Source organism: Siphateles boraxobius, unplaced genomic scaffold (genome assembly GCF_051911475.1).
Source record: "Siphateles boraxobius isolate OS27281-9 unplaced genomic scaffold, OSU_SipBor_1 24, whole genome shotgun sequence".
Classification (NCBI taxonomy): domain Eukaryota; kingdom Metazoa; phylum Chordata; class Actinopteri; order Cypriniformes; family Leuciscidae; genus Siphateles; species Siphateles boraxobius.
The window spans coordinates 7,061,406-7,076,185 of record NW_027508855.1 but is presented as its reverse complement, the minus strand read 5'-3'; the positions used below and the strand labels follow the sequence as shown (position 1 = coordinate 7,076,185).

Here is a 14,780-nt window from a genome sequence, read left to right as displayed (position 1 = left end):
ATACTGTGGAAGTCAATGGGGCCCATCAACTGTTTGGTTACCAACATTCTTAAAAACATCATGTTTTCAGCAGAAGAAAGAAATTCATACAGTTTTAGAACAACTTGAGGGTGAAGAAATGATGACAGAATATTCAAACACATCTGACTTAACAGTCAAAGCTTTCCACCACTTGGTGGCGCCACAGAACTTTAGAAGAAATGTAATGTCTAATGATGATTACAGTGGAAATATCACTACTTTATAAACAGTTTTGGACTCCATATAGCTTTCACAATAAAAGGGCCACAATAAAAATGATTCCCATTTTCTAGTTTGTAGTGATTTCCATGTTTTGAGAAACAGCCTATTGATGTTTAATATGGCACTATCTTCCATTAAGTGTCCTTCATTTCTCACTTGTAGATAATAAATCAAGCAATTACTTTAATTTAAACAAAGACTTCAAACAGAAGAATGCTGATAAAGCAGGATCTTGTCGTTACCATTACCCTCACATGTGTGATTGTCACAGTTAACAATGGGCCAAAACACAGGATCCAACACACATTCTCTACCTCACACACAGATATTTCCACCCACATACATACACACACAACATCCCTTCCTCTCTACTTCACAAACACAACTTCTCAAACTTACTTTAAGGCAAGAAAATGTGTCAAGGCAACATTCAATAGCAACATTGCATAGCTAAGGCAGATTTAACATACTGAAATAAACAGCATATGTTTTATACATTAGTATTAAATTCAATTAATAATTATATTTACATTACACAACCCCACATTTCAGCAAATGAACATATATTACATATAAACCTTTACATTAACCACATTAGTATGTACAAAACATAATACACAAATACAGCATATTTGCTTGTCTGCCAAAATAATGTTAAGCAGATAGTGTCCTTTCGTAAAAGTTTTGAGAGATCCTCAAAATGACGAAACAAGTTGATATTCCATTCTATTTAGCAGGGGTTCAAAACAGTACAGTAATTAATTGTATTTACAATTTCGATTCCACATGGAAGTATATTCAAAGCGTCATTTAGGTGCTTGCCTTGCACACAAAATTACCCTAAAATGATTCAACCATCATCTTATTTGCTCTACGGGTTATACAGCTCTTATTCTCCAGTACAGTACACTCTGTATATTACAATTCCCTGATTAAAATGTTTATACTTGGTTCCAATCCTAACAAATGAAAACTAAAACCAGAACGAAACCAGCTAAAATAAGTCCTCATGGAACAAATTCAAAAACAGGTCATGAGGACATGGACGTATGGAAGAGCATTAAAACCTAGAGATTCCCTAAACGGAAATGTACTAATTTTCTTTCCCAAACAGAAAACTTGAAGAAGGAAAAAAGATGACTCAATGAACGAAATCAAACACATCTCAGATGGTGCATGTAGCTCTCTTAATTAATTCAGAACAGGCTATGTTGGTCCAAGATGTCAAGAATGGCATTGGTAATGTACTTAGCCTCTTTAGGACAAATGTATATCTCCAGTGAATTGACAGTAAGGATTCCTGCTACATGTTGTACACCAGTCAGATGTGCAATGTCTCTGTCTTACAAATGTGCTTTTTTTGCCACTCCCCTCTCTAATCTGACTGTAAAGCTGTATATGCTGAGTAAAGGAACACAGACCAAGGCTTGCGGACATCGTCATCATTCACTACATCCAGGCCTCATTGTCTAGGCTGGACTCTGAAGAGTAGGCACACTCTCTAGAACCCATAGCCGGGGATCGCTGCTGGGGTTGGATGAGGTCCGCAAAGGCCTGGTGCAGAGCTTTGTGCGAGGGTTGGTTAGTGTTTAAACGTGGGGACTGTGGTGGGGTCTGGAGGGGAGACGAGTTGGCAGGAGACTGCTGACAATGATTTCTGTATTGTAAAGGTGTAGGGATGCGTGACGGGCTGTTCTCAGGTCTGTTGTCAGTGCGAGGTCTTATCCTTGGCCGCAGCTTGAGCTTGTAGATGGATGGCACCCTCTCTGTCTTCTTTTGACCCTTCTTGGCACGGAGGACAACTGTGTCATCCTCATCCCCATTGGCCAGTGGTAGAGGAGGAGTGCAGGAGCCTTCAGATGGAGGCTCACTCATGCTCAAGCACATGGAGGAGCTTTCACTGGAGGAGTCCTGGTAGGAACAGTCATCTAGAGGTGGTGGAGGGGAGGGAAATGACTCAGGAAGAGTCTGGACAGTATTGTCATATGGTAGATCTTGGTGATGTTCACTTTGTGGCATGTTTCCCTCCACCCCAACCCATTCCACCAGGTCCTGCTGGCTCTCCATTGGCACCTCAGTCAAAGGGAGGCTTCCATTGATGTCTTGGGGGAGGCACACTGATCTGGATAGGCCTGGATTTGAGGCCTCTCCTTCCTCTGTGGAACTGGAGATGGCAGGGAGCTTACGGAGACCACCTTTACTACCCCATCGCCCTCCCTCCAGGAGCCCTCCATTGGGGAGGCCTCCACGAATCTGGCTATGGAGAAGGACGGGTGGGTCCTCAAGTGCACAGGCACGATGATTAGTCCGTTTAGACTCTCGCAAATCAGGCAGAACTCCCACCTTACCTCCGACATTAAGAGAAGATGTTGAAGAGTTAGACGAAGAGTAAGCAGAGTCTGTAACGTTAGTGTCACCTGAAGAGGTTGGGAGCACCCCTAAACCTTGTTGGGAGACAGGGAGCTGTAGTGACCTCATTTCTCTTCCAGTGGACTCTTTACCCTGCCCAGCTTTGACTTGTTGTGTGTTGGCTAGGAACTCTGCCTCAAAGCTACGATACAGATCTTGCTCCCTTTGAGGGTCCAGACTTGGCAGCAGGTGTAAACTAAACATACTCTTGTCCTCCTGGCTCTCCTGCAGCTGGTTGTAGGGATTTGCCCTACTTCTTTGGTCTCTCCCTGTGGATCGTGCATTGTGAGCTGATCGAGGGGAACGTGGAGGGTGGAGAGGATTTGATCGCGGAGAAGAATGCGGAGAGCGCCGCCCTGGCTGTGTGACCGGGGGAAGCAACTTCCGGCTCCCAGAAGAAGGAGAGCGAGGAGCAGGGGGACGTGGTGTTACCATCCCCTTTTTCGCAGGACTTCCGTTGGCGCAGCCTTTAACGGGTGAGTTTGAGGCAGAGGAGGATGTTTGTCTTCTGGGCATACTTCCACTTATTCTTGAGGATGCTGCAGGCATATGCTTGGGTCTCAGTTCCTCTCTCCGATCTATGGAAATCAGCTGAGGGTCTCTGCGGCGAGGTGATGATCCGGGACTGACTTCACCCAATCGGCCTCTAGGTGTCTTGCCCTGACTGAGGGAGCGTGGAGCTTGGAGCCTCCGTGGACCTTCGGGCCCCAGTGATCTGCCTCTCTCTGTGCGGGGTGTTCGATGTACCTCTGCCGGGCCCTGTGGTGGACTAGGTTTAAGGATTGAGGTGGACTGCGGTGCTGGGCGCTCTCTGGAAGCACTACGGGCACGGGTCTGAGGGGCTCTCAAGGCTGGAATCTGTGCTCCTGCTCCAGGACGCTCAATAACATGTTTGCCCTCCTTACGGTTCACCAGCAGCACCACCTCATCTCCATGAGCATGCCGTGTACCCAGAGAGAAGCGACTTCCTCCTGTGCTTCCTCCTCCACCTTTAGAAGAGGCTGTAGAAGAGTCACTATCTCCTGAAAGTCTGCGAGTCGTAAGAAGAGATTCCTTATTCCTGTGTGTAAGAGAAAAGAGCGAAAGATAGAGATGAATATTGCGATGTACGAGATTACACATAAAACCAAGCAAGGATTCTCAGATAGGTAACTACCAGATATTTCTAACATTTTTTGTCACATATACACCACCGTTCAAAAGTTTGGGGTCGATAAGATTTAAAAAAATGTTTTGAAAGTATTTCATCAAAAATACTGTAATATTGTGAAATATTATTACCAAGTAAAATAACTGTTTTCTATTTTTTTATATACTATATATTTTAAAATGCAATTATTCCTGTGATGGTAAAACTGAAATTTCAGCAGGCGTTATTCCAGTCTATGGTGTCACATGATCCTTCAGAAATCATTCTGATGGGCTGATTTGCTCAAGGCACATTGCTTATTATTATCAATGTGGAAACAGTTGTGCTGCTTAATGTTTTTGTGAAAACAATGATACATGTTTTCAGGATTATTTGAATAGGATGTTCAAAAGAAAAGCTTTTATTTCGAAATAGAATTTTTTGGTAACAATATAACAGCCTTTTGACAACATGGAGAATCTCTATGAAGCGTTCAGGGAGCTGAATGCAGCCATTTCTTTGGAATTAAGGAAACCATCAAAGAGGGAGGGAGTGAGAGGGATTACCCATTCTCTGTCTTTATGAAACACACACACTCTTGAACTACTACTGAAGTTTTAAGAATAAAACTGACATAGTCACTCTTTCATTTAACCATAAATAATGTCTTATGTACACAGAGCCAAAATACAAAAAATGTACTGCTTTAAAATCAATACTTTAACTTCATTACAAGAACTTCCAGATCCTAAATTAAACTTTAGAATAGTAAAATATTTTAAGTGCTACCCAACCCTATTCTTTCATTATTTGATTTTATTCACTTACACAGTCTTATTTAGACAAGAAAGTAAAAAATGCACATCCTGACAGCCTGGCTCTGTAATGTGACCGGCATAAACCTGTTGTGCTGACCTGTTCTGCCATGACATACTTGGGGGCTGAGATTATCCTAATCTTCAGTAATCCAGCCTGTCTCACCTGCAGCTCCGGGAGTGCAAGTGTTAAAGTGTGCTGCTCTGATGCTTGGCCTGCATCATTAGTCAGCCTAAGGAAACCGAGGCACAGAGCCAAGGTAAACCAGCAAGCTGTTCGTGGTGCAGTTATACAATGCCCTCATTGCAAACATTGACGCACAAGAATTCCTCACCATCTGATGAAAATAATAAACCTTTTACAACTTTAGGATGTTTAAGAGTAGTTTTTTCTTTAGTCTAAGAGTGCAGTAATTCATGGCATGGAGTTTACACAGTATTGTTTAAACACATCTTCATATATATTACAAATGTCCCTTTGCTCTGGATATAATGACAAAAATGTTTTTAATTTATCCAAGACCATGTTATCCTTTGCATAATTAGGCAGAGAGCACAGAGGCCCTGTGAAATTGTATTAAAAAATTCTAACACAAGGGGGAGACACAAACCGGACGAGAAGAGGATAGATGTCAGGGCAATGTCACCTGGGATTAGTTCAAATCTGCTTGCAATAATCTGTGTGTGTGTGTGTGTGTGTGTGTGTGTGTGTGTGTGTGTGTGTGTGTGTGTGTGTGTGTGTGTGTGTGTGTGTGTGTGTGTGTGTGTGTGTGTGTGTGTGTGTGTGTGTGTGTGTTGTGTGCACTGTTGCCTTAAGATGCAGCTCAATCTGGCGGTGCAATGTACAAACAGAGTGCCATGATTTGTGTTGAGTTAACTAGGTCAGTGTGAGCAAATGGCAGACACCCCAAGGGATCTACACAGACAAAACAACTATACAAACACACTATCATGCATGTGTCCCAGACATAACGCTTCAAGATTGCACACTTTACATAGCCATAAACGCATATAGTGGTTCTGTGAATGTTTTTCCTTTTCTTTTTTTAATTGTCTGTACTTTATCAGTATTCATATTTCTTTCTGAATGGAGAAGGTAATGGTTTTGTCTTAGCAAAAAAATAAAAATAAAAAATAAAACAATATAAAGCAAATATTTTAAAGGGCCCCTATTATGGATTTTTGAAAAGGACCTTTCATGTAGTGTGTAACATAGCTCTAAGTGAATGGAAAAAATCCTGCAAAGTTTTAAATCTGAAATTGCACCGTATATAATGTTATTGTCTCTCAAAAGTAAGAGTCGACTGAGTCAATGAAATTAATCGTTTTTCAAACGAGTCATAAGCCGTTTCGTTGTGGCGTCAAGACGAAACATTAGCATATTGCAAGCAAAGACGAGGGAGGGTTTTTTTTTTTCACTGCCCAAGGGCGAGCATGTGAAGAATCTGTGGTTAAAATTCATTTTTACCACGATTCCACAGCAGTATAATCCTAAACTTTTGCTGTATTCCCTTTATTTTACTGACGACTGCTTCTCAAATCTTGGAGTTCAATGCAGGATTCGCAAACCGCTTGCGCTTGAAAGATGTTGTTCAAAATACTTAGTTTTGAGTTTTATATTGTGTAGGTCTCCTGCTAACTGGTTAACTCACATTATTACTGTCATACTGAAATACTTCTGCTAATCAGTTGTGGGCCACCATTACCTAAAACTCTGTCTTTTAATGCAGATTGTCTGTTGTTCTCACTACTTTGAGGAAAGATTAAGCATGGAGCAAGATTTGTTTTACCAACGTTTATGTTACATCAGTCATTCATGCTAGAGCTCGGCTAATGTATACATTGCATACATGCATTGTTATTGATACAGTTTCCACGTGTTCACAGCAACATATTAGAAAAATACTCGGTAAATAAATGAGTATAAGTAAAATAATCGGTTTGTTGATGGACATGCACTTGTTAGTGCTGATGGTGAGGAAGTACAGTTGCAACATCTCACAATGTACCTCAAACTGAGTAGTGTATGACTGAGAAACGTCCTGCTGAAGTCATCCTTGCGATGGAGGTTTGAGTTGAATAACTAATTCTTCCAGTGTTTCATCATCGGACTCGCGCTAGGATTGATATGGTCAATCGCTACTGTGTTTAGTTTACAGTGTAGGAAGCCTCAGGCACTGACATGGCAATGGCCGTTTTTGTTTTCGACAAGCGCGTTGTACACAGTAAACCAATCACAACAGACTGAGCAGTCTGGCCAATCAGAGCAGAGTAACTCGCGGAAAGCAGGGATTTAGAGGGATTGATTAATCTGACGAGTCGTTTGAGAATCACTGAAAATGTGGTGATGTGCAAATGTATATTAGGAGGAAATGAAACAGTTTTTTGACCTTTGATGCATGTAAACCTGTTGTAGGAGACTCCAAAACAACATTAGGAAACTTTTCAAATAGCATAATAGGATCACTTTAATATGAAACGTACTTTCTTTTCAAAAATCCATTCTAAAAATCTATATTTACAATATATATATGATTTGTTTTATGTATTGTTTACAAGATATGTCATGTGTACACTTATATCCAAAGACGTTTTTTTTCTAAAATAAAAAAAAGACTTTCTTTTTCTAGGTAAAAAAGACTTTCATTTTCTTTTTCCTTTGTTTCAAGTGTGACTTTTGGGTACTTTTCTAGTTGAGGTACTTTCCTAAGTGCCGTAAACATGCACACATTCACACTGCTAAACAACACCCAAACACACCTGCACTGACCTGAGAGGATTAAAGTGCCGAGGTTCTGATCTGTCCCGTGGTGGTCGAGGCAGCAGTGTTGTGGGTCGCACTGTGTTAGTTTCCATCTCTACAGGCACAGCTGCATGGTGCGACCTGCCAGGCCGTGATGGAGAGGAATGCGCTGTGGCACCCAACACAGGGTCCAAAGAGCGCCTGTCGGGTGTTTTGTAGGGCGCCATGCACTCATTGCGCCAGTGAGGTCCTGGGCTTGTGGAGCGGGAAGAATGAGTGCTGGAGCTCTTACTGTGAGGACCCTGGCCACTCGCTTTAGCCTGCTGATACCGGTGAGCTGTTGAGGTCAAAGAAAGGCATCAGAATTTAATATTCACAAGAAAAATTATGATGTATCTGAACATCATAAATGACTTTAAACGTATTTAGAAGAGTAAATGGGAATTTCACAATATGGTTACTCACTTAAATGACTGTATTCTAATGAAAAGGCTTTTTATGTCTTGTACAGTACCATTAAAAAATGTATTCTAAAGAAATTACTTTTATTATGCATGGATGTATTAAATTGATACAGTAAAGTTACAGTAAAGAAATGTGTGATGTTACAAAATATTTCCATTTCAAATAAATACTATTCTTTCGAACTCTCTAATCCTGAAAAGGTTTCCACAAACATATCAAGGAGCTCAACTCATGCTTCAACATTGATAATAATACAAAATGTTTCTTGAACACGAGATCATCAAATTAGAATGATTTATGAAGTATCATGTGACACTGAAGACTGGACTAATGGCTTCTGAAAATACAGCTTTTAAAATATATTAAAATGGAAAATAGTTACTTTAAATTGTAATAATATTGCTGTTTTAAAGCTAATTGTTTGTTGTTGTTTACTGTACTATGTTTGATCAAATAAATGTAGCCTTGGTGAGCATAAGAGACTTCTTTCGAAAACATTTAATAAATATTACTGACCCCAAATTTTTTTAAAGGTAGTGTATATTTTGTATATATTTCAGTAGTTGCATGGCATTATATGGATGACTGAGAGCAGCTATCAGTGATGCGCGGGTTGATCCAAAATGAGCGGGCCTGCGGTCACCCGCGGTTACGAGTCATCCAAAAATATTTTTAATGATATTCGGGTCGCGGTCGGTCGGTCGGGTCGTTTGAAATAAAGATTCCAATTAAACCTTTGCAATTTATATAGCCTAGTACTAGACACAATTTTCTATGAAACACATAGGCCTACACTTTATTGGCTGAATAACTGGCACGAAGATGACGCACAAGCTCAGTATGCCTGTTCGTGGTCAGTCAATAGCCGCGTGTTGTGTCCAAGTTTGTAAATAAAGACTAAATGGCAGCGTCTGATATATTTGTATAGCGATTTATTCAGGAGTGCCGTGAGGCATGATTTCGGCCTCTGTGCTCACGCTGGCCAGTGGAAAAGCGGCTAATGGGTGAAGATGGCATGAAGAAGACTGTACATTCGCGAGATGGACGTATGCGCATCAGGCTACTCCATTTGTTCTGTGTTTTCTTTCTAAACAGTTAGGCTATGTTTATGTGGTATTTTTCATGTTTTCATCACGCAATCATATTTTTGATGCGGTGGTGACGCGTTCATGTAACATGAGGGTGGCGGAGGCGCTGCCGATAAAGCATCCAAAGCTGTCACAAAGAACCGGCAAAAGCAATGAATGATTATGAATATGTCAAATATAGCAAGGAGACATTTTAATTGTTTATTAATAAAGATGAAGTTGACATTGCTGCCTCGCGATCTTCGCGGTAGTGAATGCGCCAGAGAGAAATGCACATTTCATACAGATAGGCTAAGCAGAGAGCAGTCCGTTTTCTTTCGTTTTGAATTGTTCTGTTTACAAGTAGACATTTCAATATAGATTGAAATATATTTTTTCAGGTCCGTGAAGTAGGCTACCTTATACGCTGAGTTTCGGTTAATTTATGAGACGCGCTCGCGCAGGCGTATCCGTGTCGTGATCTATTGTCTGCTATATTTAGCCTACTTCTTATTTATTAAATCCAGGCAATTGGTTGATGAAACATTGATTAAAATTAAGATACAATTAGTACAAATCGAAAATCACTTTAAAGAAAGGCTTCGTGTCTTCTGTTTGAGGTCTCTGTGAAAGTTTTAAAACAGTCTTTTAGTGCCACTTCAGAACTGCCGTTCCTTACATTGTTTTTTCCTCATAAATGCGAACACGAAAAATAAAATAAAATGAATATTTTATGTTTTGTGGAGAGCCAACTCTTCTTCATCCGGTGGGTAGTATTACTTTTGATTTGCGCAGTGTAATTCACAGAATTACAAAAAAAAATGTCTATTGTCTGGACTCCTTTAAGGGGTAGCCTATGGATAAACAGACGTTATTGGTATGCTATTACATGCATTTTCTGAGAATTTATTTTTCAAGTTTTGACTGCAAATGTCACGTCCATAACGCTGGAATTCCCCAATGTTAAATAATTTATCCTCAAATAGTTTTGTGGTGTAGGTCTACGTATTTTATAATGTTAACTTCAAAATTAAAATAATACTAATAGTAATTTAAAGATGTGGTAGCATTGGATCTGGACGGGAAGGATAACTCTTGGAGTTGGAAGGGGTGTGTCACGATTCTGCAGGTTCGTGGATCTGAGTGTCGCGATTTCGGTTTCGCATATCGTTACAGCCTTAGAATGTTAAGTTCTACTACTGTATATCTATTTTGGTGAAAGTAACTCAAAAGTAATACAGGATAATGTAATGCATTGCAATTCTGAGACAGTAATAATGTAAGGTAATGAATTACTTTTAAATAACAGTAACAAGTAATGTATAATGTATTACAGTTTGGAAGTAACTTGCACAACACTGACTACTTTAAAAGTCGGTACAATATTTTCATCTTTTTCTTTGCGGTCCGAGTTGCGGGCGGTTAGTTGAAAACGTTGGTCGGGTGCGGGTTGTTTATACATTGACCAGCGCATCACTGGCAGCTATTATCAATCTGCGGTAAAATCCCATTAACAGACTAAGTAACACTATTAGTGTTGAGTACTTAAATGAAGGAACTAACCTTTATTAACAACAAAACACTAGAAACAAAAACTTGTATAACTTGAATGTATGATACTGTAAGAATGTAAATAACTAGACACAAGAAACACATGTAGCATTGTTTTAAAATTCTAAGAAGTCTCAAGCTTAGAGACAGGAAATGACACAAACAAGTGGTGATCTCACCAAATGCGGCGCAGCGACAGGGATCGTGCTTGTCGAGGTAATGCTCAAGTGTGTCCCAACCTCCACCCACACGCACCATCACATGAGTCCGTAACACCTACACAGAGAGAGAGAGAGAGAGAGAGAGAGAGAGAGAGAGAGAGAGATTAACACCTTTCACATATTCTAATGTCTGTGTGTGTGTGTGTGTGTGTGTGTGTGTGTGTGTGTGTGTGTGTGTGTGTGTGTGTGTGTGTGTGTGTGTGTGTGTGTGTGTGTGTGTGTGCCACATAATGACAAAAAAAAAGTATTAACCATTTTAAACGGATGAGTAAAGAAAGGCAAAAAATAAATAAACAAATAAAAAATATTCATGATTACTGAACTAGAAATATGTAGCTGGTTGAAGGTTCCAGATTGAAGAGTGATTGTTAAATGTTAGATCACAGAAGTTTTGCCAAATGGAAAATTACAAAAGTATGATGTACGAAAAGATTACAACTTAAAGCTTTGAAACAAACCCATCACAGAGTAAACTTTAAAGGCATCAAATAATTTGTTATTCAGTACCATAAAATAATCAGTAGAGGATCTGCAAGGAACTGCACGTACATAATTCTTGATTAATTCATTAATTGTATGTCTCTTTGTAATAAACAGAGTTGTAAACCAACTAACATGTAAATTCGCTTTTTACATATTGTGAAGAAAATGTCAGTGGTGGTACTCGTCCATGCAAAAGTTGCTTCCACACAGAGTGTTCTGAGCAGTTGCTAGGGTGATGTTAGTTTGTTGCTAGGGTGTTTTGGGTGGTTTTGTACTGGCCCAAGTCAAAAAAATTCTGTGGGACTTTTTACCTTTTTTATCGTCTACGCTCCAAAATGCATAAGCCTGATAACTTAACACTTTGTTATACAGTGTCCTTGTTACATGTTATATCTAGTTAGTATAGTAATAACTATAAATTATGCATAATTACATGCAACTAACTCTAAACCAACCCCTAATCCTTACCCTATAGAATGGGCAATCTTTAAACACCACTAATAACACAAGTGGTACAACATAACAGTCAGTTGATTACTATAAGATCAACCTTCAGTGTCCTATAGCACTATATAACTGAGCTCTCTCCACCTCACCGGTCTCCATCGCCTTCATTATAATCACAACACGCAATGACAGAGCTAGAGAGAGAACAAAAAGACTTCACGCACCGACACACACTCTCCCTCATTCAACCCCCTCACGGCTGGTATTCAGAGAGAGGGGAATGGAGGGGATTTAGCATAGAAACAGGCCTCCTTTTTCTCTGAACTCTTCTCTGATGAACAGAGAGAAATGTAGGTAAGAGACAGCCATTGATTCCTTTATCAAGAATCTCTCAGTCAAGAAAATGCTTTTCTTATTTTCACTGTTGATTGACTACTTCTAACTTGTTGCATCAAAACTCTTTATAGATTTAGCATTGCTAAACTCCATCTGCTGAGCACATGGTAAGGAATAATCATGTGACGAGTGTCTGTGTGCCGTTGCCATGAAAAGAAAGCACATCTGCTGGCTGGCACAATGCCCACCCGCACAGACGTACACTCCTTTTTACAAAGACTGAAACACTCATACAAGCTAAACCTTAAATACTAGAAAACTATAAAGGCCTGTACAATGAATAAAATTAAAATCAAAAAAAGATAACGTAAAGGGTAAATGTTTAGGTCTTGATTTACTGATGTACAAAACCAAGCTGTTAATACAACGCACCAAGCCAAATAATATTACCAAATTAAAGGCAGTACAAATAAGTAGCTGTTCACACAGGATGTGTTTTTATGTTCTACGAACAGCTGACGGAGTGTAACAGAATGCAGGGGTCTTGAGAGTCGAGATGCATTTATCAAAATGAACTACTAAGTCTTCAACTACAGCTAGACCAACATGATTGCAAAATGTATTGATGTACTTATTGACTGTAGTTTTATTCAATTATATGAAAATAAAACAAACCATATCGACTCCAACAGCTTTTTTGTATACTGTGTTTTGTGTAATCAATACTTTGATCTGGTTTATTCAGAATTCTTTTATGAATTGAAAGTTCAAAAGAAAAGCATTTATTTGAAATAGAAATCAGTACATTGTGGCAGACAAGATTTCAAAACAACAACTATTTTTAACATTGATATGATAAAAAATGTTTTTTGAGCAACAAATCAACATTAGAATGATTTCTGAAGGATCATGTAACACTGAAGACTGGCGTTATGCTGACATTTCAAATTGTATTTAAAAAAAGAAAGAAACTGTGATAATTCACAATATTATAGTTTTACTGTAGATAAAAAAAATGCAACCTTGGTGAGCATAACATACTTTTCAAAAACATTTAAATAAATCATACCGACCCCAAACCTTTGAACAGTAGTGTAATGCCTTTGAATAATCATCATTTGATAGATTTTCACTGCAAATATTGGTATGTGGGATTATATTTAACATGTAATCAAAAGCCCAACCAAGTATTTAGCTTAACGTAACTGCAGGTAGATTTGTTGTTACAATACATCCTAATGTAATAATTGACCAATGGGAGGGCAGTACTCTTTAATAGCTTTACTCATCTGCCCTTTAAAAAGCAGTTTGGATTCAGCCCGAGTCACTATGGCAACAGGCGGACACATGCTGAAACCATAATTATAATAAGCACCGAGTAAACAAAGCTAATGTTCCCTTGTGCCAAGGTCTCAATCGCGAGTTTTTTTTTTTTCAGTTTACAACATCAATATGAGCACTGACCGTAGCCGTCTCAAAGTCATCTTATTTCTCTTGCTTATCACCTTCCATTTTCTTTATTGATGTGAACACAGAGAAGCTGAGCCAGGCATGTGAATGGCCTCTGCTTCACTCCACACTGTGCTGCTTGTGTTAATTGCGCTGGTGAAGGATGATGGGTCTATGTAAAATTATAGGCTCAGTAAATAAAAGGGTTCAATCTAACAGCATCAGCTAAGTTGCACACACAGGTCTAACAATAGTGCACGTACCAAACACACACCACAGAGGAAAAAACAGCCACAGAAAAATAGAAAATCAAGACAGATGGCGACAGAGAGAAAGAGGGGGAATATAGGGTTGCAGTTACACCATCTATGCGGAGGAGAATGATATTTAATTGATTCAGCCCAGCTGCATTGGAGGAAGATAAAATTCCTTCCAAAATTTCCTCCAGCTGAGAGTGAATATCTGTAGACCCGACAACACACTTAAGGGACACAGATGCATGTATAGAGTGCATGTAATAAATACCCATGAAGCCATGCACACACACACACATAAATTCAGTGAGGTATGTAGAGGACAGGAAATGACACAAGTCTCTATTTCTGTCTGCAGTATGAATGGGTGTGGGTGCTTTTAGATGAAGTTGGATAACAGGCTAAGTCTTGAATAGGTCAATCTTGGCAACTGTGTAAACATCATTCAAACCTCAGGATGGCTTATTATGGAGCTATAATTATTATAGTCTGACCTCTATTCTGGAAATGTTAAAGATCCCAATGATACAGCAGCGCAGATTCAAAAAGTAAATAACAGAATCGATGGTTTGATGTGGGTGTGACAACAGCATTTGTACTAAAACTTCATAATAAAAGAAAGTAAAGTGTTTCATTCTGTGCCACCAAATGAAATTGCAAAAATAATAATTGTTTTCAAATTGATTTCCCAAACACTCCCCCATGCTATCCACCTTATTTTTTAATGTGGATGCAAGCTATTTTCTGTAAATGTGCGAGACATTAAATTTACAAATGACTACGCCCACTCTTACGTGAAAGATAAGGTGCATATTGGTCAGACAAAGAGTTAGTCCCACTCCAAACTCACACCATTGGTTGTGAAGGGGTTGTTGTGTTGGAACTTAACTCGCCTCAACTTCTTGCTAATTTTGCATATTAAGCTATATTAAGTCTGCTGAAAGTTAATAAAAGTTGTACCCTGATAAAGATGAGTGCGCTGGAGTCGCCCACTTTGTACTTCCCTTCTGAGACTTTGGTCATTGGAAACTGTGATGGACAGGAGCACTGGCCCAGAATCTCCCGAACCTACAAAACACAATAAAAGCTTATTAAAAAAGATCATACAATATGTAGACCATGGTTAAAAGTTGATAATATTGATAGAAACAATCCTTTAATCACATAG

The 14,780-nt window shown here is 39.2% G+C and overlaps 1 protein-coding gene across 3 annotated transcripts in view; it reads right to left on the bottom strand.

The window, feature by feature from the left end:
* The window catches only part of gas2l1 (growth arrest-specific 2 like 1), a 42,399-nt gene that overhangs the window by 1,311 nt on the left and 26,308 nt on the right, over nucleotides 1–14,780 (bottom strand). The window contains exons 2-5 of one of the 3 annotated variants that reach the window (XM_077241061.1): nucleotides 14,573–14,680; nucleotides 10,602–10,698; nucleotides 7,367–7,676; nucleotides 31–3,712 (exon numbers count right to left, since the gene is read on the bottom strand). In XM_077241061.1, the coding sequence (XP_077097176.1) occupies nucleotides 1,693–3,712; nucleotides 7,367–7,676; nucleotides 10,602–10,698; nucleotides 14,573–14,680 (2,535 nt within the window). In that variant the 3' untranslated portion in view covers nucleotides 31–1,692. The remainder of the gene's footprint in view (nucleotides 1–30; nucleotides 3,713–7,366; nucleotides 7,677–10,601; nucleotides 10,699–14,572; nucleotides 14,681–14,780) is intronic. The other 2 variants (XM_077241062.1, XM_077241063.1) reach the window with 2 other exon arrangements.